At 46.3% G+C, this 23,697-nt stretch overlaps 1 protein-coding gene across 6 annotated transcripts in view; it reads left to right on the top strand.

Moving 5' to 3' along the window:
- Nucleotides 1-16,470, top strand: part of LOC112230290 (septin-9-like) — an 84,109-nt gene extending 67,639 nt beyond the window's left edge. For 5 of the 6 annotated variants that reach the window (XM_042310827.1, XM_042310828.1, XM_042310826.1 and 2 more), the window contains 9 exons: nt 1,644-1,820; nt 5,831-5,959; nt 6,050-6,131; nt 6,238-6,375; nt 11,893-12,010; nt 14,153-14,248; nt 14,371-14,467; nt 16,100-16,151; nt 16,274-16,470. In XM_042310827.1, the coding sequence (XP_042166761.1) occupies nt 1,644-1,820; nt 5,831-5,959; nt 6,050-6,131; nt 6,238-6,375; nt 11,893-12,010; nt 14,153-14,248; nt 14,371-14,467; nt 16,100-16,151; nt 16,274-16,454 (1,070 nt within the window). In that variant the 3' untranslated portion in view covers nt 16,455-16,470. Of the gene's footprint in view, nt 1-791; nt 965-1,643; nt 1,821-5,830; nt 5,960-6,049; nt 6,132-6,237; nt 6,376-11,892; nt 12,011-14,152; nt 14,249-14,370; nt 14,468-16,099; nt 16,152-16,273 lie in introns of those variants that run through there. The other variant, XM_042310830.1, reaches the window with a different exon arrangement.
- Nucleotides 16,471-23,697: the final 7,227 nt, after the last annotated feature.

Below are 23,697 nucleotides of genomic sequence, written 5' to 3'. Positions count from 1 at the left end.
TCCCAGTCCAAATAAACGAAAGCTCCTGCTGTAATGGTTCCACAACATGCTTACACATTGTGCAGAAAGCCATCGGAGAAGATTCTATACGTGACATTGAATTTAGTGTCAGATCGGAGGCGGCGTGTTTTATGGGCACGCTCACAATTGTCGTTATCAGACATGGACAGGAAATGAGGCGCAGTGTGACAATGACTTCCGGTGTGCAAGGTGGAACAAAACGACTTGAATCATCAGGCCCGGCGAGCTAAAGCGAGAGGATGTGGATGCTAGTGTGTTGAACAGGAAACCCAGAGACTGCGGTGAAGATTCCGCTGTAAAGACAGACGTGGCTGTTGATGCTCAACCCATATTCATCAGGTCAACGGGCACACCGCGACAAGGAGCAGGGTGAGGTGGTTACAATGACCTGTCACAGACGTTGTCAAACTCACAAGGGAGTCCCACTTTCTCTCCTACTGTGAGTGCATGGACACAAACTAGAATGTGAAGCACTGGAAACGACAGCCACAGTTCCCCCTTATCTGGAGCACGTTGATAGTGGTCCGTGTTTACAGGATATGGACATTTTGTCTTGAGGTTTGTCTGTGGATCTATTGATCGCATGTTTGAATTCATTCACAGCTATTTTGCTGGCTGTGATTACGCCTCTGTCTGTGGTTTTGGAGTGTCTGTAAACCTCGAGCAGTAGATGATACCAGAGCACGCTGTCAAAAGGGAAAAACACCCAACTGTCTCCTCCCACCACGCCGGGGCTACGTGTGTGTGTGTGTGTGTGTGTGTGCGTGCAACAGTTGAAAGTAGCTTGTTTTCTGTTCAGTAGGCTCGTCCAGACACTGCTTTGGCAGTGAGCCTTGCTACGATAGGCAGTCATACCTTCTCTTCAACGACTTTTGGATTATCTGAGGTCTACTTCACTGTAGACTGTACTTTTCATCTACCTGCCTCCCAGTCACTCACTCAGGTGAGTGGTAACTTGTAACTGCTACTATTCTACAACACGAGTCTGTGTACTTTTTTTTTGTTTTTTTTGTAGTTTGAAATATTGTGAGTACTACGTCCACTTCACAGCTGCAGCTTGCCGCCATCGTTCACCACAACACACGCATGTACGTCTTCAGATTTATGTGACGTAGGGGAGCGGATGTGTTTTTGTCCACTGTTCTGTGTGTAATTTATTGGGCTATAGTCTATACGTTGTTGGCCGCATCACTCAGTTTGATTCCTCAGGGATCCGTGTTTGACAGTTGGGTGTGGATGGAGGGGGGGGGGGGTTCTGAGTCATTTCATACAGTGTTGGTGTATGAGTATCTTTTCCTGTGGCTACAGTTGGACTCTTGTTAAGAGTCTGAGTTATTGTGTGAGATGGAGGTGTTAACCGTCATACCCATAGCATGTTATTCACCAAACATGCCACTACCGTTGTGTAGAATCAGTTTGATAAGTTACATTTGTCCGGTGTAGTTTGGGTTCAGTACAGTTTGATATAGCCAGCTGGAATTCAGTGAACTGTCGTGAAATCTACTCATTGATCAGCAGCTACAGTGACAAGTGAGATGGAACTCCCCTATATAAAATGTTCCATGCTGAACACTGATATCTCTCTCTCTCTCTCTCTCTCTCTCTCTCTCTCTCATCATCAGGGTCAGAGGTCAAGCCGAGCCACAGCAACATGTCCACCCCGCCGCACCCGCAACCCCCTGCCAAGGGAGCGTCACATGGCGCTGGTGACTTCAGCTACGTGGGCATCGATGCCATCCTGGAGCAGATGAGGAGGAAGGCCATGAAACAGGGCTTTGAGCTCAACATCATGATCGTCGGTGAGTGGTGTTGAACAGTGAATACACACAAGCAAAACACACACGCGTGCAACACACACCCTTTTGAGATCATGGATGTGAGTGAATGGTTTTAAACACACGTGTGAACACACACACACACACGTCCTCACCATCACATCTGTTACATCCACCCATCCCCAGAGAGAGAGACTTTCTTTTCTAAACTCTGCATTTAAATGTTTTCAAAGTCAAACTGTCATTGGGAAATGAGCCTGGAGTGAGTTGATCTTCCAGGACTAACTAGTGTGGAACCCCATTGGGGAACCCTTACCCCGAGTGCTCCTGAGATTGGTACACACTACACATAGTGGCATGCACTATGGTGGAGTAATGATGCCCATTAATGGTGAAGAGCTCTAGCACACTCCACTCTGCCCTCAGCTCACCACAGCTCGCGCGTGTCTCAGTCACCAGATCTCAACCGAATTGAACAGTGGCGCCTGAGACGGCGCTTTCCATCAACAAAACACCAAATGATGGAATTTCTTGAGGAAGAATGGTGTCGCATCCCTCCAACAGAGTTCCAGACACTTGTAGAAGCGATGCCAAGGTGCATTGAAGCTGATGTGGCTCGTGGTGCCCCAACGCCCTATTAAGACACTTTATGTTGGTGTTTCCTTTATTTTGGCAGTTACCTGTACTTTACCATGGTGAGAAGTGACTGAAGCTACGAAGAGCATGTTGAAGGACCTCGAGTCTCTCTTCCCAGCTTAGATGTCTCTGTGTTTGCGTGGCTGTCGGAGGGGATGGTGGTAGAGTAGAGCGCGGAGACACACACACACACACACACACACACACACACACACACACACACACACACACACAGTATGTTTGTATAGGAGCCCTGCGGGAGTGTGTTTTGTATACATACTAGCTGTCATAGTGGTTCTAAGGAGATCCTAAACCATTGGAATGTGTTTGTTTAAAATAAAGGTGGCATCTCAAGGTACCAAGTCAACGAAGACCTATCTGGGCAAGGTCAAAAACTTTTACTTTCTCTCATGGCTATCATGTAGGAAGATCAATTCAATAAATAAAACATTTTACGCCAGACTTCCATGTTCTCTGACTAGGCTATATCTTTCTCTTGTCGGCACGTCGTCGTTGATATGCATCACAATCCTCATAGTTGTTTTCGGGCAAATTGCAGCATTCAGTCAGTGCTACATCAGAGACGTCAGAAACGTGTGCCCACTTGAAGTGGAGTGGTAATGTCGGAGAAAGGCAGACAGGCAGTGAATGGGATAGTTTATGAGCAAAGGGTATGTTGTGCAATAGTGCGCATACAGTGGGGAGAACAAGTATTTGATACACTGCCGATTTTGCAGGTTTTCCTACTTACAAAGCATGTAGAGGTCTGTAATTGTTATCATAGGTACACTTCAACTGTGAGAGACGGAATCTAAAACAAAAATCCAGAAAATCACATTGTATGATTTTTAAGTAATTAATTTGTATTTTATTGCATGACATAAGTATTTGATCACCTACCAACCAGTAAGAATTCCGGCTCTCACAGACCTGTTAGTTTTTCTTTAAGAAGCCCTCCTGTTCTCCACTCATTACCTGTATTAACTGCACCTGTTTGAACTCGTTACCTGTATAAAAGACACCTGTCCACACACTCAATCAAACAGACTCCAACCTCTCCACAATGGCCAAGACCAGAGGGCTGTGTAAGGACAGGACCTGGTCAATGACCTGAAGAGAGCTGGGACCACAGTCTCAAAGAAAACCATTAGTAACACACTACGCCGTCATGGATTAAAATCCTGCAGCGCACCCACGGTCCCCCTGCTCAAGCCAGCGCATGTCCAGACCCATCTGAACTTTGCCAATGACCATCTGGATGATCCAGAGGAGGAATGGGAGAAGGTCATGTGGTCTGATGAGACAAAAATAGAGCTTTTTAGTCTAAACTCCACTCGCTGTGTTTGGAGGAAGAAGAAGGATGAGTGCAACCGCAAGAACACCATCCCAACCTTGAAGCATGGAGGTGGAAACATTATTCTTTGGGGATGCTTTTCTGCAAAGGGGACAGGACGACTGCACCGTATTGAGGGGAGGATGGATTGGGCCATGTATCGCGAGATCTTGGCCAACAACTTCCTTCCCTCAGTAAGAGCATTGAAGATGGGTCGTGGCTGGGTCTTCCAGCATGACAACGACCCGAAACACACAGCCAGGGCAACTAAGGAGTGGCTCCGTAAGAAGCATCTCAAGGTCATGGAGTGGCCTAGCCAGTCTCCAGACCTGAACCCAATAGAAAATCTTTGGAGGGAGCTGAAAGTCCGTATTGCCCAGCGACAGCCCCGAAACCTGAAGGATCTGGAGAAGGTCTGTAAGGAGGAGTGGGCCAAAATCCCTGCTGCAGTGTGTGCAAACCTGGTGAAGAACTACAGGAAACGTATGATCTCTGTAATTGCAAACAGGTTTCTGTACCAAATATTAAGTTCTGCTCTTCTGATGTATCAAATACTTATGTCATGCAATAAAATGCTAATTAATTACTTAAAAATCATACAATGTGATTTTCAGGATTTTTGTTATATATTCCGTCTCTCACAGTTGAAGTGTACCTATGATACAAATGACAGACCTCTACATGCTTTGTAAGTAGGAAAACCTGCAAAATCGTCAGTGTATCAAATACTTGTTCTCCCCACTGTACATGTTATAGTGGCTATTGGTGGTGGGGGGGCAGGACAGAGTTTGACACAGCAGCAGTACACTCTGTCCCTCTCTAAAGGCATTGTCTGAAAGGTCAGTGGAGATGTAACTCAGACTCGTAAGGCCTCTCTGTGAGATGTGTGACCCTAATCCCAGCCCTAAAGCCCCTTAGACCGCAGCAGTGTCCCCGATGCGTAAAGGTTAATTAAGCTGGCACAGCTGGGCTGCCGATGCCTGCTGCTAATGGATGCCTATGGGGAGATGGCGGAATCAATCAAATGTATTTATAAAGCTCTTTTTACATCAGCAGTTGTCACAAAGTGCTTATACAGAAACCCAGACTAAAACAGCAAGCAATGCAGATGTAGAAGCACAGTGGCTAGGAAAAACTCCCTAGAAAGGCAGGAACTTAGGAAGAAACCTAGAGAAGAACCAGGCTCTGAGGGGTGGCCAGTCCTCTTCTGGGTCTTGGTGAGGAGTGTGTTGCCCTACAGCAGGCTAGAATGACCCTAAAGCAGGCTAGAATGACCCTAAAGCAGTCTAGAATGACCCTACAGCAGGCTAGAATGACCATAAAGCAGGCTAGAATGACCATAAAGCAGGCTAGAATGACCCTACAGCAGGCTAGAATGACCCTAAAGCAGGCTAGAATGACCCTAAAGCAGTCTAGAATGACCCTACAGCAGGCTAGAATGACCATAAAGCAGGCTAGAATGACCCTACAGCAGGCTAGAATGACCCTAAAGCAGTCTAGAATGACCCTAAAGCAGGCAAAAAGAACCTATAGCAGGCTAGAATGACCCTACAGCAGGCTGGAATGACCCTACAGCAGGCTGGAATGACCCTACAGCAGGCTAGAATGACCCTACAGCAGGCTGGAATGACCCTACAGCAGGCTAGAATGACCCTACAGCAGGCTAGAATGACCCTACAGCAGGCTAGATTGACCCTACAGCAGGCTGGAATGACCCTACAGCAGGCTGGAATGACCCTACAGCAGGCTGGAATGACCCTACAGCAGGCTGGCATGACCCTACAGCAGGCTGGAATGACCCTACAGCAGGCTAGAATGACCCCACAGCAGGCTAGAATGACCCTACAGCAGGCTAGAATGACCCTACAGCAGGCTAGAATGACCCTACAGCAGGCTAGAATGTTTGTTTCTCGTCTTTCACAATTCGTGTGTAGGGTCTCTGTTCAGAGTCAGGAATGCTATTGCACATTCACGACAGGTGAGAAGAGCCTCATGGTTGAGGAGAAGCCCCTCTCTGTTTGTGTGTCCAGACCTATAGTTCACCCCCTGTGTTGGTCTCTAACAGGTCAGAGTGGTCTGGGGAAGTCGACCCTGATGAACACCCTGTTCAAGTCTAAGGTCAGCAGGAAGTCTGTGGTGTCCACCCCCGAGGAGAGGATCCCCAAGACCATCGAGATCAAGTCCATCAGCCACGGTAACACACACACACATACGGATGTCCATCAGTATACATTTAGCAATGTAATGTATGTCATGGATTTCTCCTGTGTCTCTCTCTGTCTAGACATTGAAGAGAAGGGCGTGAGGATGAAGCTAACGGTAATCGACACTCCTGGCTTTGGGGACCACATCAACAACGAGAACTGGTGAGTTGTAGTTTTTCTTTTTTAATCCCTACCACAGAGTGAATGACTGGGTCGTCGCCTGTCTGTGAACTCCATTTCCCATGTGCCCCCCCCTCCCCTCCATCAGCTGGCAGCCAATCATGAAGTTCATCAATGACCAGTATGAGCAGTATCTGCAGGAGGAGATCAACATCAACAGGAAGAAGAGGATCCCAGATTCACGGGTTCACTGCTGCATGTACTTCATACCACCTACTGGACACTGGTGAGTTATGGTCACACACTCTCTCTCGCTCTCTCTCTCTCACACACACACACACTCTGTTTGTCTGGGACTTCACCACTTCCTCTAGACTGCCCCCCTTTTCTCTCGACCGCTTGTAGACCTCATCTTGTCCACCGAGACTCAGAGGGAATCAGCTTTCACAAAGACTCAGATGCTATAGTACCCAATCGTATAGACTGTGAAAGCAAAACAATGAGTGCCAGGGAGACTAAGACCATGCATGTACAACAAAGCGTTTAGGATACATTTGTGTATTTGACCAGGAACCGCGGCCGTGGCAAATTTTAGAGAATTACTTCATATTAACTAACTGAAATATAAACATCAAAATCCTCGACATTCATGCAAAGTTAAAAGCATTTTATTCTAATCGACGGGGAAGTCGTTAAGTGGCTTCAGTCTGTCTCCGAGCATGTAAAGATTCTGTCAAGGTCCTGCAGTCTTCTAGATGTGTATGCATTACTAATAGAATAGTTTTTAAACACCCAGGTGGTGGCTGTTTGCCCATTAGTTATTCTCAGGAGTGTATTTAGTGTGTGTGTCCCACTGTTTGACACACTCTCTCACCTCCTTGTGACACCACAGCTGCATTGTGTGTGTGTGTGTGTGTGTGTGTGTATGGCAGCTCTACAGTCAGTGCATTGTCCAGACCCTCTTTCGCAAAGCACGAGCCAAGGCTTTTTCCCTCGTTCTCTCTCGTCCCAAAAGCTAAAATGCCTCTCTTCTCCTGCCAGTCCCCTCCCTCTCTAACCCCCTTGACCTCGAGTGCCCCATAAATTTGTTGCGCTGTGTAACAAATGACCTCCTGTTACCTATTTTAGTCCACTACTATTGACCAGAGCCCCTATGTCTCTGGTCAAAAGTAGGGAACTACATAGGGATTAGGATGCCATTTGGGAATGAACCCATGTGTCTAGGACAGCTCCGTGCTTTGGTGCCATTATGTCCGTAATGGACACTACGCTGAATATTCAGTAATCCTGGCATCCCATATCACCAAATAATAGCAGAGACATCAAGTTTTATAGCCCAATGGTGGTGGCTCTTTTTATTGTCAAACTTCAATTTGAAGGTATTGCCCCTTGGGTTAGTTAGAGTATTTAAGTGTCAGCAATTTGCTTCAAGGTCTCTTTTTTTAGTAGCTCGACCGGTTTTCCATCGACATAGGATGCGTCCCAAACGGCAACCTATGCTCTGTGGGCTATGGCCAAAAGTAGTGCTCTGTATAGGGAATAAGATGCCATTTTGGCCGCACCTGTCGTCAATGGAAGTGCATAGCAGCCGTTGACTGAATGGTTGACCGGCACTCCTCCCCTCTAGGCTGTCCTCGTGTTACCTCATGAAGGATGCCTTCCTTGAGAACTACCAGGGTAACCCGCGGTTACGCCAGGCAATCTTGCACTTGGACTCTCTTGACCCGTGAGGGGGTTTTATTAAAGGCATCGGAGAAAGTGGAGGGAAGAGAGCAGTCTACGGTGCGGTCACCCCCCCCTTCCTTTACATGGTTGCTTCCATTTTGACCACAGAACAGAGTTAGCACTGACAGCTCAGCCCTCCCTCTGCAGACACAGCTACCAAGTTGACTATTTCCCTTTTTGAAGTGGAGAATTTGAGCATATGGCGTCTCTCTGTGTGCATAAATATGTACGGTACATATGTTTAGTGTGTAGGAGTGCATTTTGTGTGTTGACCTTTTTGTTGATAATTTCCCGTTTTAAGTGAAGAACTTGGAGTCTAGCTGTATTGTGTGTGCACATTGTGCGTGTCTATGTGTGTGTGTGTTGACCGATATGTGATTCACACGTGCTGTGCGTCAATTTGAACCTCGGTCTCGTCTATTTGTTCCGGAGCGCGTGAACATTTTCATAGTCAAACATCTACACTGTACCTGTGTACAGTAGGCCTACATACCACTGATGCACATGAAGCACGTGTGTGTCTGACTTACAGTCCACAAAGCTGAGGTCACGATTCCTGAGGGGACAGGAGATCAAATTTATAGGCGGAGCCAAGGAGAGCTGCAGCAGAGGCTCATTGACCTATGGGTTGGGGGGGGTGGGATCTCTCTCTCTCTTACCGTGTCACGTGGGTCTCTCTCAGGACACCCTAGTGTGACGTGCATTGACACGTGTTGTGTTCTGTTCACGCCCCGTTCAGTGTGCCCGTCTCTCCTCTCTCCTGAGGGGGCCCCTCTATAGTCCAGCTGCTCCAGGTCTTTGAACCAGGGTGACCCAGCATGGCTGGGATAATTGGAGGGGAGAGGAGAGCAGAAGGAGAGGAGCTGGAGTGGGGAACAACCAGAGGCATTACTGCCAGCCAGGCAGAGAGTGGTGATGCCATAGGAAAGAGAGACTGAAAAGAGATTTTGGGGGAAAAGAGAGGGAGCTATGGCGGTGCTCATACAATTATCAGAAATGCAGAATTAGCATTAGCAGAGAGCCCACTCTGTAAATGTGATGTCCTTGTATAGAGTATTGTTCCAAACGGTATGTCTTAAAATGAACAACATCAAAAAAGGGTAGTGTTTAGATATTCATATTCATATTTCAGAATCTAGACATACGGAACAACCAGAGGCCCTGCCAGGCTAGCTATTGCCTGAACATTCCCATGCATTCTCCTCTGATAGAGAACAGAGAGGAGAGTGTGTACAGGATAGAAAGAGATGAGATGGGGGAAGAGATAAGGTTTATAGGAGGACAGACGAGTAGAGAAGCTCTGAAGACTTGACCATTTGGGAGTAGGATGCACAAGCTTTGTGTGAGTGGTTAGTTGATGACAATATCTCTCATCACATGATGCTCAATATAGATATGTATTCAATTGCGTTATCCAACACGTTTCACCTCCTAAAACTGCCGTCCATGACAAATCTTGAGACGACCTTTATATGTTTGCAGGCTTATATCAGTTTCAGTTCTTAACCATTTTGTGTTTAACCTTGGAAAGATTAGTCTTTTAAATTTGAGAATTAGGATTATACTGGCACACTGCTGCACAATCACATTGTCATCGATCAGAAAATAATAGACAATGGCCCATCATTGCCCCCTAGTGGTATATCTGTCTCATAACATGCATGACTGAAAAGTCATCAGTGGATGTGACATTCATTGCCCCACAACTGCTCTATCATACTCAAAAGAAATGTCCTTTGTGATTGAATACACGTTTTGGACATGTTTTCAATTATACCACAGTGCTGCATTACAATATAACCTACCAAGCTAAGCTACAGGACGTTTTGCTAGCACAGACTGGAATATGTTCCGGGATCCTAATGATGTCATTGAGGAGTACACCACATCAGTCACTGGCTTCATCAATAAGTGCATTGATGACGTTGTTCCCACAGTGACTGTACGTACATACCCCAACCAGAAGCCATGGATTACAGGCAACATCTGCGCAAAAGGGTAGAGCTGCCGCTTTCAAGGAGTGGGACTCTAACCCGGAAGCTTATATGAGATCCTGCTATGCCCTCCAAGGAACCATCAAACAGGCAAAGCATCAATACAGGACAAAGGTTGAATCGTACAACACCGGCTCCTACGCTCGTCGGATGTGGCAGGGCTTGCAAACTATTACAGACTACAAAGGGAAGCACAGCCACGAGCTGCCCAGTGACACGAGCCTACCAAACAAGCTAAATTACTTCTATGCTCGCTTCGAGGCAAGTAACATGAGAGCATCAGTGTTCCGGACGACTGCGTGATCACACTCTCCGTCGCCGACGTGAGTAAGACCCGTAAACAGGTCAACATTCACAAGACCGCAGGGCCAGATGGATTACCAGGACGTGTACATCCGAGCATGCGCTGACCAACTGGCAAGTGTCTTTACTGACATTTTCAACCTCTCCCTGACAGAATCTGTAATACCAACATGTTTCAAGCAGACCACCATAGTCCCTGTGCCCAACACTAAGGTAACCTGCCTAAATGACTACCGACCCGTAGCACTCACGTCTGTAGCCATGAAATCCTGCGAAAGGCTGGTCATGGCTCACATCAATACCATTATCCAAGAAACCCTAGACCCACTTTAATTCACATATCCGCCTCAACAGATCCACAGATGGTGCAATCTCTATTGCACTCCACACTGCCCTTTCCCACCTGGACAAAAGGAACACCTATGTGAGACTACAGCTCAGCGTTCAGTGGCATAGCGCCCTCAAAGCTCATCGCTAAGCTAAGGACCCTGGGACTGAACACCTCCATCTGCAACTGGATCCTGGACTCCCTGACAGGTTGACCCCAGGTGGTAAGGGTAGGTAATCTGCCATGCTGATCCTCAACACGTGTGCCCCTCATGGGTGCATGCTCGGTCCCCTCCTGTACTCCCTGTTCACTCACGACTGCATGGCCAGGCACGACTTCAACACCATCATCAAGTTTGCAGATGACACAACAGTGGTAGGCCTGATCACCAACAACGACGAGACAGCCTATAGGGAGGAGGTCAGAGACCTGGCTGTGTGGTGCCGGAACAGCAACCTCTCCCTCAACTTGATCAAGACAAAGGAGATGATTGTGGACTACAGGAAAAGGAGGACTGAGCACGCCCACATTCTCATCGACGGGGCTGCAGTGGAGCAGGTTGAGCGCTTCAGGCTCAAACAAACTATCATGGTCCAAACACACCAAGACAGTTGTGAAGAGGGCACAACAAAGCCTATTCCCCTTCAGGAAACTAAAAAGATTTGGCATGTGTCCTCAGATTCTCAAAAGGTTCAAACGCTGCACCATCGAGAGCATCCGGACTGGTTGCATCACTGCCTGGTATGGCAACCGCTCGGCCTCGGAACGCAAGGCACCTACTAAAGGTAGTGCATGGGGACAAGCTTCCCGCCATCCAGGACCTCTATACCAGGCGGTGTCAGAGGAAGGCCCTAAAAATGGTCAATGACGCCAGCAACCCTAGTCATAGACTGTTCTCTCTGCTACCGCACGGCAAGAGGTACCGGAGTACAAGTCCAAAACGCTTCTTAACAGCTTCTACCCCCAAGCCATAAGACTCCTGAACAGCTAATCAAAGGGCTACCCAGACCCCTCTTTTACGCTGCTGCTACTCTCTGTTTATTATCTATGCATGGTCACTTTAACTCTACCTACATGTACATATTACCTCGACTAACCGGTGCTCCCGCACATTAACTCTGTACCGGTACCCCTTGTATATAGCCTCACTATTGTTATTTTACTGCTGCTGTTTAATTATTTGTTACTTTTATTTTCAATTTTTCGACTTATCTATTTTATACTTAACACATTTTTCTTAACTTCTTAAAGAATTGTTGGTTAAGGGCTTGTAAGTAAGCATTTCATTGTAAGGCCTACTACACCTGTTGTATTCTGCTCATGTGACAAATAACATTTGATTTGATCAGAAAATATATCCTTTACTCTTGAAGTTGTCTTGTTAACATCTTTCTCTCTCTCTCTCTCTCTCTCTCTCTCAGGGTCTGTCCCCCCCCATGTTGTCTCTCTCCAGTCTGAGGCCCCTGGATGTGGAGTTTATGAGTCGTCTGAGTAAAGTGGTCAACATCGTCCCTGTCATCGCTAAGGCAGACACACTCACCCTGGAGGAGAGGGACTTCTTCAAACAGACGGTAAGGTGTGTGTGTGTGTGATGTGTATACATGCATGTGTGTGTACACAAAAAGCCTATGACATTGATCTGTAGATTTGCTTTTAAACTAGTCCCTTTTGCACTACAACAACCTGACCTGGGCTGACGTTAGGCCTTTACAGCAAGGTAGAAACAGGGTAACGAGAGGGTAAGATCACACACACACACACACACACACACACACACACACACACACACACACACACACACACACAGACAGGGTAACGAGAGGGTAAGATCACACACACACACACACACACAGACAGGGTAACGAGAGGGTAAGATCACACACACACACAGACAGGGTAACGAGAGGGTAAGATCACACACAGGCCGGTATGAAGCGATGCCAGGCATTACAAACAGCAGCCATCTGGATAAACTACTGTACTCTGCCCAGTCTGGGGAGTAGTGGTATGAAACCCTGGAAAACTTAACGGCTTGTTTTTAGCCAGAAAGGAGCATTTTAAGAAGTGATTTATTTACAGTATTGCAGCTTTCTGTAAACCTCCGAGGCAGCTGACGTCTGCACAGATGCCAGTTTACTGTAGCAGGCGAGTCTCTTATTAGCAATAAGCTACTGGGTACAGGAGATGGAGAAACCACACAGGACCTCAGATGAGGAGTTCCCCTCCAGAGTTTAGAGTAAGGTTTATGCAGCACTTGGTAGAAGCTGTCTGGTAGCTGCTCGGTAGAGGCTGTCTGGTAGCTGCTCGGTAGAGGCTGTCTGGTAGCTGCTCGGTAGAGGCTGTCTGGTAGCTGCTCGGTAGAGGCTGTCTGGTAGCTGCTCGGTAGAGGCTGTCTGGTAGCTGCTCGGTAGAGGCTGTCTGGGAGCTGCTCGGTAGAGGCTGTCTGCGCAGCCCTTTCGGTTGATGACTCATGTCTAAGGTACAGAGGCCATCTCTGCTGATTTAGAATTCGATGGAATTCTCCGTTGCTGCTTTCTCTTCCTGCTTTCTCTTGAAAGGTGCAACATACCAGGATACACAGGCCTCAATGACCTGCTTGGCTTAGTTTTAAAAAGGCCTCTGCAACCCCCCGTTCCAGTGTGTGTTTGGTGGTCAGCCTGGCAGAAGAAAAGAACATACGCACACACACACTCGAGGGACGCTAGTCTCCCCCTCTCTGGCATCCAGAGACAGAACTTTATTAATTCTGGAGGAGGAAACACGCTGGGCAACTTGGCTACCGTTTTCCTCGACAACGGCCAATGAGAACAAGGGCAGGCGAGATGGAAGCTCTGGGGCTTGTAACCAGCTTGTTTTGGTTGGCTGCATGGACTGGGCCATGTACGACCCTGGGATTGTGATCTTAATTTTTATTTTTTGAGGTTTCTTCCATGTTCTCTGTTCCCTGCAGCAGTTGACATGCACGCAAAGGGAACCAGAGAGCTTTTTATTGTTTTACCCTCTGTGTCCACAGTTCGTTGGGGGTGTGCGTGCGTGTGTGCTCTGATCACATTCCCCCGACTTTTGTCGGCTTATAATATAGGCCTAAGACTGAGAAAGTTACAAGTTTAAACTTTCCAAGAAGTATAAACAGAGAAATTTAGAAAACCTGTTCATCGTCGACCAAGTGGAAACTGTCAAAGTAGTCATTGTGAGCGGAACGGTCATTCATTTAAAGGCCATCACCGCTGGCAGGAGAAGCCTGTCATTCTCACTCTCTCGTCTGTCTTCCAGCCATTATAAAGACATAGAAGAAGGTGGCCATTTTGTAATCCTGGGTGTCTGGCTGTATATTTGTGCAATAGTGGTTAACCTCCACATCAACTCTCCATGTTAAGGATCATTAAAGATCATTTAACGTCAACACCAGCCTTAGCAGTGTTTACGGTGGACTCTGAGTGAGCTACTCTAGAATTGAGGTCAGTCATTTCCTGTTCTGTTATATTTTCAGTCACGTTGACCTCATACTGGTCTAACAATCTGGCTATCTGCATGAATCATTTATCTTTTTTATTGTTGGCAGTTAGCCAGTGAAAGTTGAGTTGGAAGAATGAGTAGGTTTATTTACTGTCGATGTCTCAGCTTCCCTTCCCCCGGGCTTCTACAGTACATTTGATGTGACACTGCAACATGGTGTCAGATTGTGACGTGTTTCTGTTTTTATGTTTGTGCAGATCAGGGAAGGACTGCGAGCCAACGGGATCGACGTCTATCCTCAGGAAGAGTTTGACGAGGATTCTGATGACAGGATGATCAATGATAAGATCAGGGTGGGTTTACAGTGTGTGTATAGGCATGCAGAATCCCCCCCCCCCCACACACACACACACACACTGACGCATGGATTCATTACAAAGCAATTATTTGTCTTAAACTGTGTGTGTGGGTTCAGGAGATGATCCCATTTGCTGTGGTGGGGAGCAACCAGGAGTACCAGGTCAATGGAAAGAGGCTTCTGGGCAGAAAAACTAAGTGGGGAACCATAGAAGGTAATTCAACACACACACACACACACACAACCCTTACTATCCCTGTCAAACTAATCATGTGAAATGGGTTGAAGCAGATTTACTTGGCTGGCCTGCTCGGTACAGTGGAGAAACCATGCATACGCATGTTACTGCTGCCAGTACATGTTTAAATCCCGGCCAAATGATTGAGTCTTTTGTGACTATGAGCGCGCGTTTCTCATATCCACGTTTCTCTGGTCTGTGACTAAAGACATTTCTGAGTCACAGACCCCAGGAGGATTTACTGAGCCATCTTTATCAAAAACACAGTGTGGGGGAAAGGAGAGAGAGCAAGTCACAGCTCCTTTTCACTGGAGGGCTGATTGTTTCCTTCCCAGAATGCACCTGGCCCCTTCAGGGCCCCTCTTGGCCCTTGGTGAATGCTCCTTTCATCACTCCACACTTGTATAGAACAACTATATTATTCTGGACCTCTTTTCCTGTTAGGTCTGTTCAAAGAACCAACCAACCAGAGCTTAGCATACATAGCTTTCTAGTGTTCTGGTACTTAGTTCCTGTTCTGGAACTGTCAAGGTGTTCTTTAAACACCCATGGACTGTAATTGAACTCTAAGACAAAGGTGTGTTTGCGAGCACGGGTGTGATAAGAGTGAGTAATGTGGTTGTCCCCTGGCTGAGGGAACAATGACTCTAACCCAGCCAGGCAGTCAGTGTGCTCAGGCGGAGGGAAGGAGGGCGTAAGGGAGGAAAGGATGAAGAGGGAGGGAGCAATCGGAGAGGAAGCTGCTGGGCACGTCTGCACCAATATCATAAATTAGGCCACAAGAGGAGGGAGGCCTGTGGGCCCAGGATTCTCATAGCCAGGACCTGGTTCTCCTGGTTCTCCTCGTTCTCCTCCCTCTCTCCTCTTTCTTTCTGTCTGTCTCTTAAGTTCTCTTTTTCCTCTACCACTGCCCCAATGTCATTCTCTCTTTCTCACTATCGACCGTTCTTCCTCCCCCTCCTTCTCGTTCCATTAAGTCAGAGAGGGCTGGTGCCCAATGTCGGTCTCTGTGTGTGGTTTGACGTGTTAGTCCCCTGTTTGCAATGGGTGGAGGAAAGTGTTAGCCCGAGAAACATTTAAAAAACCAGCCTGGTTGAGGGAGACCCACCACCATGTGAATCAGTACACCCACCCACAGACTGTGGTGGTCACACAGCAGCCTCCTCTCCCCCACCCCTCCCTAAGAGGGATGAAATGGAATGGAATTTCCTGTGCTGCGATTTCACATAAATAACGCTCCTTTTTCATTTTGTGGACTTGACATAATCGATCATTCAAACATGGAAGAGTTTGTTAAACTGTCTGACTTGCCGAGGGAGCTGAGATGTGTTCAATTACTTGTAGTGCAAGGTGTCATCATGATTTAAGATGATTGTGGCAGATGTCAAGTTAAATGGGCTTCCTTGACCTGTCTTTGGTGCAACACTCCCATCTTGTGGCAGAGTGTAGAATAGCACATGACATTTAACTTGTTACGCACACCCTGATACACAACATATATGCTTACGTGGCTATTGTGTTGAATATGATTTGAGTACCTGTAAACAGAAAACACTAGCTGTTTATCCCATAGAATGCAATTTCATTTTCTTTACTCTGTTTTTTCAGTTGAGAACATTGCGCACTGTGAGTTTGCCCACCTGCGAGACCTTCTCATCAGGTGAATATTAACTGGGTTTGAAGTGATGGCGATACTGTGTTTGAGCAGTGTTTGGATGACGCGTGACGTTTCTCTGGGTTACATTGCTCACTAAATCTTCATCTGTGTTTCCTCTCTGTCAGGACCCACATGCAGAACATCAAGGACATCACCAGTAGCATCCACTACGAGGTGTACCGTGTCCGCAGGCTAAACGAGACTGGCGCCCAGCCCAACGGCCAGCCACCCAACACACTGGTCAACCCACAGCCACAGCAGGCCAACGGGGTGGCAGCACAGCACCAAGTCCTGACCATGAGATGAGATGTGAGACATCTGACCATCACACACGCACACACACACACACACACACACACACACACACACACACACACACCTTTAATGGCTGGCAACTGTGACACACCACATGCAAACACACCAAGTGACACACACATGACTCACACACACCCACCCATCCTAACTGGCCGATATGGACTGTACACACTCCAAAGAGGATTCCAATATCAAGTGTATAACAATTTTTTACATGATCAACTGCCAAAAGAGTTTCTGTTACCTGGAAGGTCTAATGTAGCTCGTTGTAGGTAAGAGCTGTTGGGTAAACAGTACAAGATGTCCCCTAGGGAGATGGGATGCCACTGTATTCTAACACACAGCTGGTCTATACACTTCTTCTATCTAAGTATAGCGGATCAATTAGCTTAACTAGAAATAACTGGCCGAAATGACCTGGTCTACGTTTTGGGTTGTGCTGTATAGTGTTGTCTAGATACTGGAGATATTAGGAGGTAGGGTTTAGGTTCTTTGTATATTTTTGGACACATCTGCACTGCCCTGAAAAGCAGCAATGCAGTGTGGAGCAGCTTTGAAATCATTTGTCTTTTTCCATTGTGTTTTCATATGTTTCAGACCTCTTGCCAAACCATCCTGTCTATACCAATATGCCAATGTCATATGTTGTTAAACGAATCATGTTAATGCATAAAGTACATTTTACATTTACTGTTGTGTTATATTATTGTATTGTTTATGGTCTGGATGGTGGGGACACAGGGAACAGACATCCCTATGCTCTCAGACCTTTCTCGACACCAAATAAAATGTCCTTTCTGTTTTAAAGAGAAGCGAAATATATAGAATTGATTTATAAATAGGTATTTATGCTTGTTTTTGTGTTCACTTTTTAGTTGAGTTTGATATTCATATAGTCTACACACTCCCATTGTTCTCAGAGAGTAGTTGTGTCAGAGATGGGATATCTACAGAGATTCTCTTTGGTTGTATTTGCTTGCCCTCATACTTTATGTCCCCTTTATTTATAGGGAATTGTATGAATCTAGATTTATATTCTGTCTTTTTGGACATGATGCAGAGTAGGACATCAGGTAGGTTGAATATGTTGTATACACAGTTTGAAATCATATTTAGTTCCCCTGACAGTTTTGCATTCTGGGTGTAGTCGACCTATAACTCCCTTATCTTCCCTACTATTCATCACTCAGCTAAAAACTCATGGACGGAGGTCAAAACCGAGAGTACTATTCATTCAGAAATGTAGCTCGATAACATAAATGACAAAAGTTAATGCAATGTTTATTGTTGTATAGTTATTATGTAACTTGTTATAGTATGATGAGAGTATGGTTTATCTTTGATATGCTATGTCAAAGAAATAAAGATTGATATTTTTATTGTTTACAATTGTCTTGATTGCCAATTCATTTCACCTGTGCAGGTGACTCCTCTCTTAACCAATCACAAAAGCCTCTGCGCAAGTGCAATTTGAAAGAAGGGTACCCCTTTATTTAGTTTGCCATCAAAGTTTAGGTTTTAGTGTCAAAGTGTCAATGCAAAGTCATAATGGGGAAGACCAAGCTGCAAGTTATTTTGAACAATCTGTGGGTGAATTGATGTAAATACAATGTGTATTGGAGTTTTTTTAAATTTGATTTTACATCAAATTAGGGTCATTAGCGTGAGTTCAGTTTAGAATGAGTAGTAGTCATATTTTCACTGGTCCGTTTTAATCAGGTGATTGGATCTTTAAATGCCAATGTTTTTCATGTTTACAAGCTCATGGCCAAGGGCCCATAGACCAGCGTTTCCAAAACTTGGTCCTTGAGACCCCAAAGGGATGAACTTTTAGTTGTTTTGCACGACACCTCTGATTCAAATAATGAACTCGTCATCAAACTTAGATTATTTTAATCCGCTATGTTGTGCTGGGGCATAAGCCAAAACGTGTACCCCTTGGAGTCCCCAGGACCGAGTTTGGGAAATGTTGCCATAGACAGTTGAACGTTCAGGGCTGGGAATACAGTAATGTGTGTTATGTGTGAAGTGTGTTCTTGGAGTGTGTTCCACAGATGTCACATAACCCAGCAGATGGCACAGGGGGAGATGACTGGCACCGTCGTGGTATCCAGGGCTATAGATTGAACTTTAATATCATCATTAGTGCCTATTTGTATCCTGTCTCTTTCTCCGTTTTCAGAGAGGCTGTCTGCACAGTAGGGCAGAGGTTCTCAAACCTCTCCCCGGGGACCCCCAGCCGTTCCATGTATCTGAACTATTCCAGAGCTTTAACACCTGATTCAACTTGTTGACTACTCATCAAGCCCTTGACTTGTAGGTGAATCAGATGAGTTAGTTCAGGGCTACATCAAAATGGTGAAACGTGTGGCGGTTCCCCAGGAGAGGTTTTGAGAACCACTGCAGCAGGGGACCTTGCTCCACCTCCTAGTGCCACACACCGAGTCACGTGTGTACACGCACACCCACAACGCACATTGTAGCCAGTTACACATACACACACACTCCACTTTACAGCTTCCCATCATTGTTCACCAAATGTTCTCCTGGGGAACGCAAGATGTCTGAATCCAAACAAAATGAATGGCTATTGTAAGGCACGACGAGTTGAATATATATCTTCAGATTGATGCGACGCTAGGGAGCGGATGTGTTTCGTAAGCTGCTCTGTGTGATTTACTGATCTCTGCAGGTTGTTGGCTCGGTTTGATCCCTCGGGGATCTGGAATCTTCCATTTTAACAGGTTGTTGGCTCTGTTTGATCCCTCGGGGATCTGGAATCTTCCATTTTAGTAGGTTAAAGGAGGGGGGGTCTGAGTCATTTCATTCAATGCTTTGTGTTGGAGTACGAGTGTTTAGTCCTGTGGCTACAGTTGGATTCTTGTTCGACATGGTTGTGGCTGAGTGGCATTTAATATGCACGTAGACACACACACACACTCCAGTTTGTTCTTTCAGTACTCGCATGGAACTCTTACCCTGAGTGCTCCTGAGATTGGTACACACTACACATTGTGGCATGCATCCTTCAGTAGATGAAAGAAAGCTGTCAGGCAGAGATATGGTGGAGTAATGATGCCCATACTGTAACAAGCTCTAGCAGACTCTCGTTAAGAGAACATCAACCGCTCAAAAGGGCCAATTAAAAGCCACCACCAAATCTGTGCCCTTCACACACACATGATAGGGGCTCTTACAACTTCGCCTTTTTAAAATGTTGCATGCACTTCTTGTGTGGGTGTGTGGGCGCCTGCGTGTGTGTGTGTATGACCAGGATCATCAACTAGATTCAGCCGAGGGCCAATTATACCTTTTTTTTAAGTGGATGGTCAGGGGGCTGGAACATCATTACAAATCCTTTGTAGACTGCAAATTGACCCCAAAAAGCCCAAACGGATATAATATTTGACTAAAACATCATTTCAAACCTTGCTTACCTTTGTATGCGATTGCATCTATTTTTATTATTATGCTTGGGAATACTTCATAACACATTTCCTGAATTAAAATCTCTTGGAGCTGATTTGCTGGTGTTTTTAGTCTTATGTCCAATAACAAACTTGGGAGGCCAAATACAATCCCCCAGTTGGGGCACCCTGGTTGTAGTATGAGTTAATTGTGTGCCAGTGGAGAGCCCGAGGCTAGGGAACGAGTAGCTACTTGTTATTGCTATTTTGTTGTTACCACTTCATTTTTTATTTTGGTAATTTTTCTTTTTAACTCTGCGTCATTGAGAAAGGGGTCATAAGTAAGCATTTCACTGTAAAGTCTACACTGTTGTGTTTGGCGCAAGTGACATATACAATTTGAAGTAGGGTTCCAGACGTTTTCGGGAAGATGGGCAGGGTCTCTGCTTTCCTGATGTTAGGTGGGGTAACGATTGTCGTCGGGAGAAGGAGAAGAGGACCCGGGTGCAGCGTGGTAAGTATTCATAATACTTTTAATAAATACGAATACTTGAACAAAAAACAACACGACAAACGAACAGTTCTGCAAGGTGCAATACACACAAAACAGAAAACAACCACCCACAAACAAAAGTGGGAAAACAGGCTACCTAAGTATGGTTCTCAATCAGAGACAACAATTGACAGCTGCCTCTGATTGGGAACCATATCAGGCCAAACACATAGAAATATAACACACAGAACAAAACACAGAATGCCTACCCCAACTCGACGTGACAGTAACCCCCCGCATTTCACCGCGTTGCGGCTCTGGTGCAGGACGTAGACCCCACTCCACCTTAGTCCTGGACCACTTAGGTGGCGCCTTTGGAGCGGCAACCCTCGCCGCCGACCCCGGACTGGGGACCCTTGCAGCGGGCCCCGAATAGACGGGAGACTCTGGCAGCGCCGGACAGGCGGGAGACTCTGGCAGCGCCGGACAGGCGGGAGACTCTGGCAGCTCCTGACTGACGGGCGGCTCTGGCAGCTCCTGACTGACGGGCGGCTCAGGCAGCTCCGGACAGACGGGCGGCTCTGGCAGCTCTGGACAGACGGGCGGCTCTTGCAGCTCCGGACAGACGGGCGGCTCTGGCAGCTCCGGACAGGAGGGCGGCTCTGGCAGCTCAGGACAGGCCCTGGATGGACCGGGCTGTGGGGGAGCACTGGAGATCTGGTGCATACCACTCGCACCTCTCCCTTAGGCTCAATGCCCACATTCGCCCGGCACGGGCGGAGCGCAGGCATAGGGTGAACTGCACCCTCCCAGCACCCCGGAGACACAGCACGCAGAGCCGGTGCAGGATACCCTGGGTCGAAATGGCGTACCGGAGACCAAACAAGCTGAGCTGGCACAATCCACCCTGGCTGGTTGCCCACTTTCGCATGGCACTTGCGGTGGGCTGGCCTATAGCGCTCCGGGCTATGAGCGCGTACTGGCGACACCGTGCGCTTCACCGCATAACACGGTGCCTGACAAGTACAACGCTGCTTTCGGTAAGCACGAGGAGTTGGCTCAGGTCTATCGCCTGACTCCACCAATCTCCCCGTGTGCCCACCCAAAAATAATTTGGAGGGGGGGCCTGCCTCTCGTGCCTGTTGCGCTACCTTACCTCATATCGCCACCACTCAGTTTTAGCTGCCTCCAGTTCTTCTTTGGGGTGGCGATATTCCCCAGCCTGTGCCCAGGGTCCCTTGCCGTCCAATATCTCCTCCCATGTCCAGGAGTCTTGAACCCTCTGCTCCCTGTTCCCACGCTGCTTGGTCCTTTCTGGCACAAGCGGGGAGCCCAGCCAACAGAGTTTCAGTAGTCCAGACAGGAGATGACAAGTGCCTATGGATGTTTAGCATGAACCTGACCTGCTTTGATGTTTCCTGTCCATGGTGAGGAAAGCCCTGTTGGGGACACCGGTAGTGAGCACATGTGGTGCAGACACAGATCCTCTCCACGTCACCTGCTAGGAGCGACCTGCCAGGTAGGATGCAACCCAAGAGTGTGCAGAGCCTGAGCCAGCAGATGGATCTAGGAGGATGAGAAGGTCAAAAAGTATTAATTCTCTCATTGCCGTCATGTATGAACTAGGAAGATTGTGTGTGTGTGTGTGTGTGTGTGTGTGTGTGTGTGTGTGTGTGTGTGTGTGTGTGTGTGTGTGTGTGTGTGTGTGTGTGTGTGTGTGTGTGTGTGTGTGTGTGTGTGCGTGCGTGTCCGTCCAAAACTATAGCTAACTAACCCCTGGGTGTGGTGTCCACCCCCGAGGAGAGGATCCCCAAGACCATTGAGATCAAGTCCATCAGTCACGGTAACACACATACACACACACACACACATACGGTGGTGCCCAAAAATATTGACACCCTTGATAAAGATGAGCAAAAATAAATACAACTAAAATAATTCTAATACTGAGCTATATTGTATGTTAAAAAAATGTGGAAATTATATTGTTTTATACTAATACAATGTCTGAGATTTTTTTTTTAACAATACATTTTAGTCTGAAAACGTAGGGATCAAAGTGATTGACACCCCTGTTTTCAATACCTTGTCAATACCTTATCTTACCGAGAATAATGGCACTGAGCTTTTTTTGAAAACATGTTATGAGTTGGAGAACACATTGGGAGTGATCTTATACCATTCCTCCTTCCAGAATCCTTCCAGATCCTTGACATCCTTTGTCTGCGACAATGGACTGCCCTCTTTATTCAAACCACCGGTTTTCAATAGGTTTCAAGTCCAGAGACTGACATGGCCATATCAAAATGTTGATGTGTGGCCAATTAACCATTTCTAAGTGAATTTTGATGTGTGCTTGGGGTTATTGTCATGCAGGACGAGCCAGTTGTGGCCAAGTTTCAACCTCCTGGCAGAGGTAACCAGCTTTTTGTCTAAAATGTCCTGGTACTTGGTGAAGTTCACTATGCTGTTGACCTTAACCTTTTGCGTCTAGGGGGCAGTATTTTCATTTTTGGCTAAAAAAACGTACCCATTTGAAACTACCTATTTCTCAGCCCCAGAAACTAGAATATGCATATAATTGTCAGATTAGGATAGAAAACACTCTAAAGTTTCCAAAACTGTAAAAATATTGTCTGTGAGTATAACAGAACTGATATTACAGGCGAAAGCCTGAGGAAAATCCAATCAGGAAGTGCCTCTTACTTTCAAACCTCTCTGTTCCTATGCATGCCTTTCCTCCATTTAAAGGGATATCAACCAGATTCCTTTTTCTATGGCTTCACTAAGGCATCAACAGTCTTTAGACATAGTTTCATGCTTTTATTTTGAAAAATGAGCGTGAAAGATCACATTGCGTAAGTCGATAGGTGGGGGCTCTCAGAGTGAGTTTTACACTACAAAGTAAAGCGGCCATTGTTCCTCCCGGTCCAATTGAAAAAGCTATTGACCCGGTTGATATATTATCGAATATATATTTTAAAAACAACCTGAGGACTGATTATAAAAAACGTTTGACATGTTTCTGTGGACATTATGGATATTATTTGGAATATACATCTGCGTTGTCATGACCGCTCTTTCCTGTGGACTTCTGAACATAATCCGACAAACAAACTGAGGTATTTTGGATATAAAAATAATCTTTATGGGAAAAAATTGAACATTTGTTGTGTAACTGGGAGTCTCGTGAGTGAAAACATCCGAAGATCATCAAAGGTAAACAATGTTTTTGATTGCTTTGCTGATTTTCCTGACCTAGCTACTTAATGCTTAGTGTACATAATGTTATGTTATGCTATCGATAAACTTACACAAACGCTTGGATTGCTTT

This window comes from Oncorhynchus tshawytscha, linkage group LG32 (assembly GCF_018296145.1).
Source record: "Oncorhynchus tshawytscha isolate Ot180627B linkage group LG32, Otsh_v2.0, whole genome shotgun sequence".
Lineage (NCBI taxonomy): Eukaryota > Metazoa > Chordata > Actinopteri > Salmoniformes > Salmonidae > Oncorhynchus > Oncorhynchus tshawytscha.
Note: the sequence above shows the minus strand (reverse complement) of the source record. Positions and strands in the feature narration are given on the sequence as shown.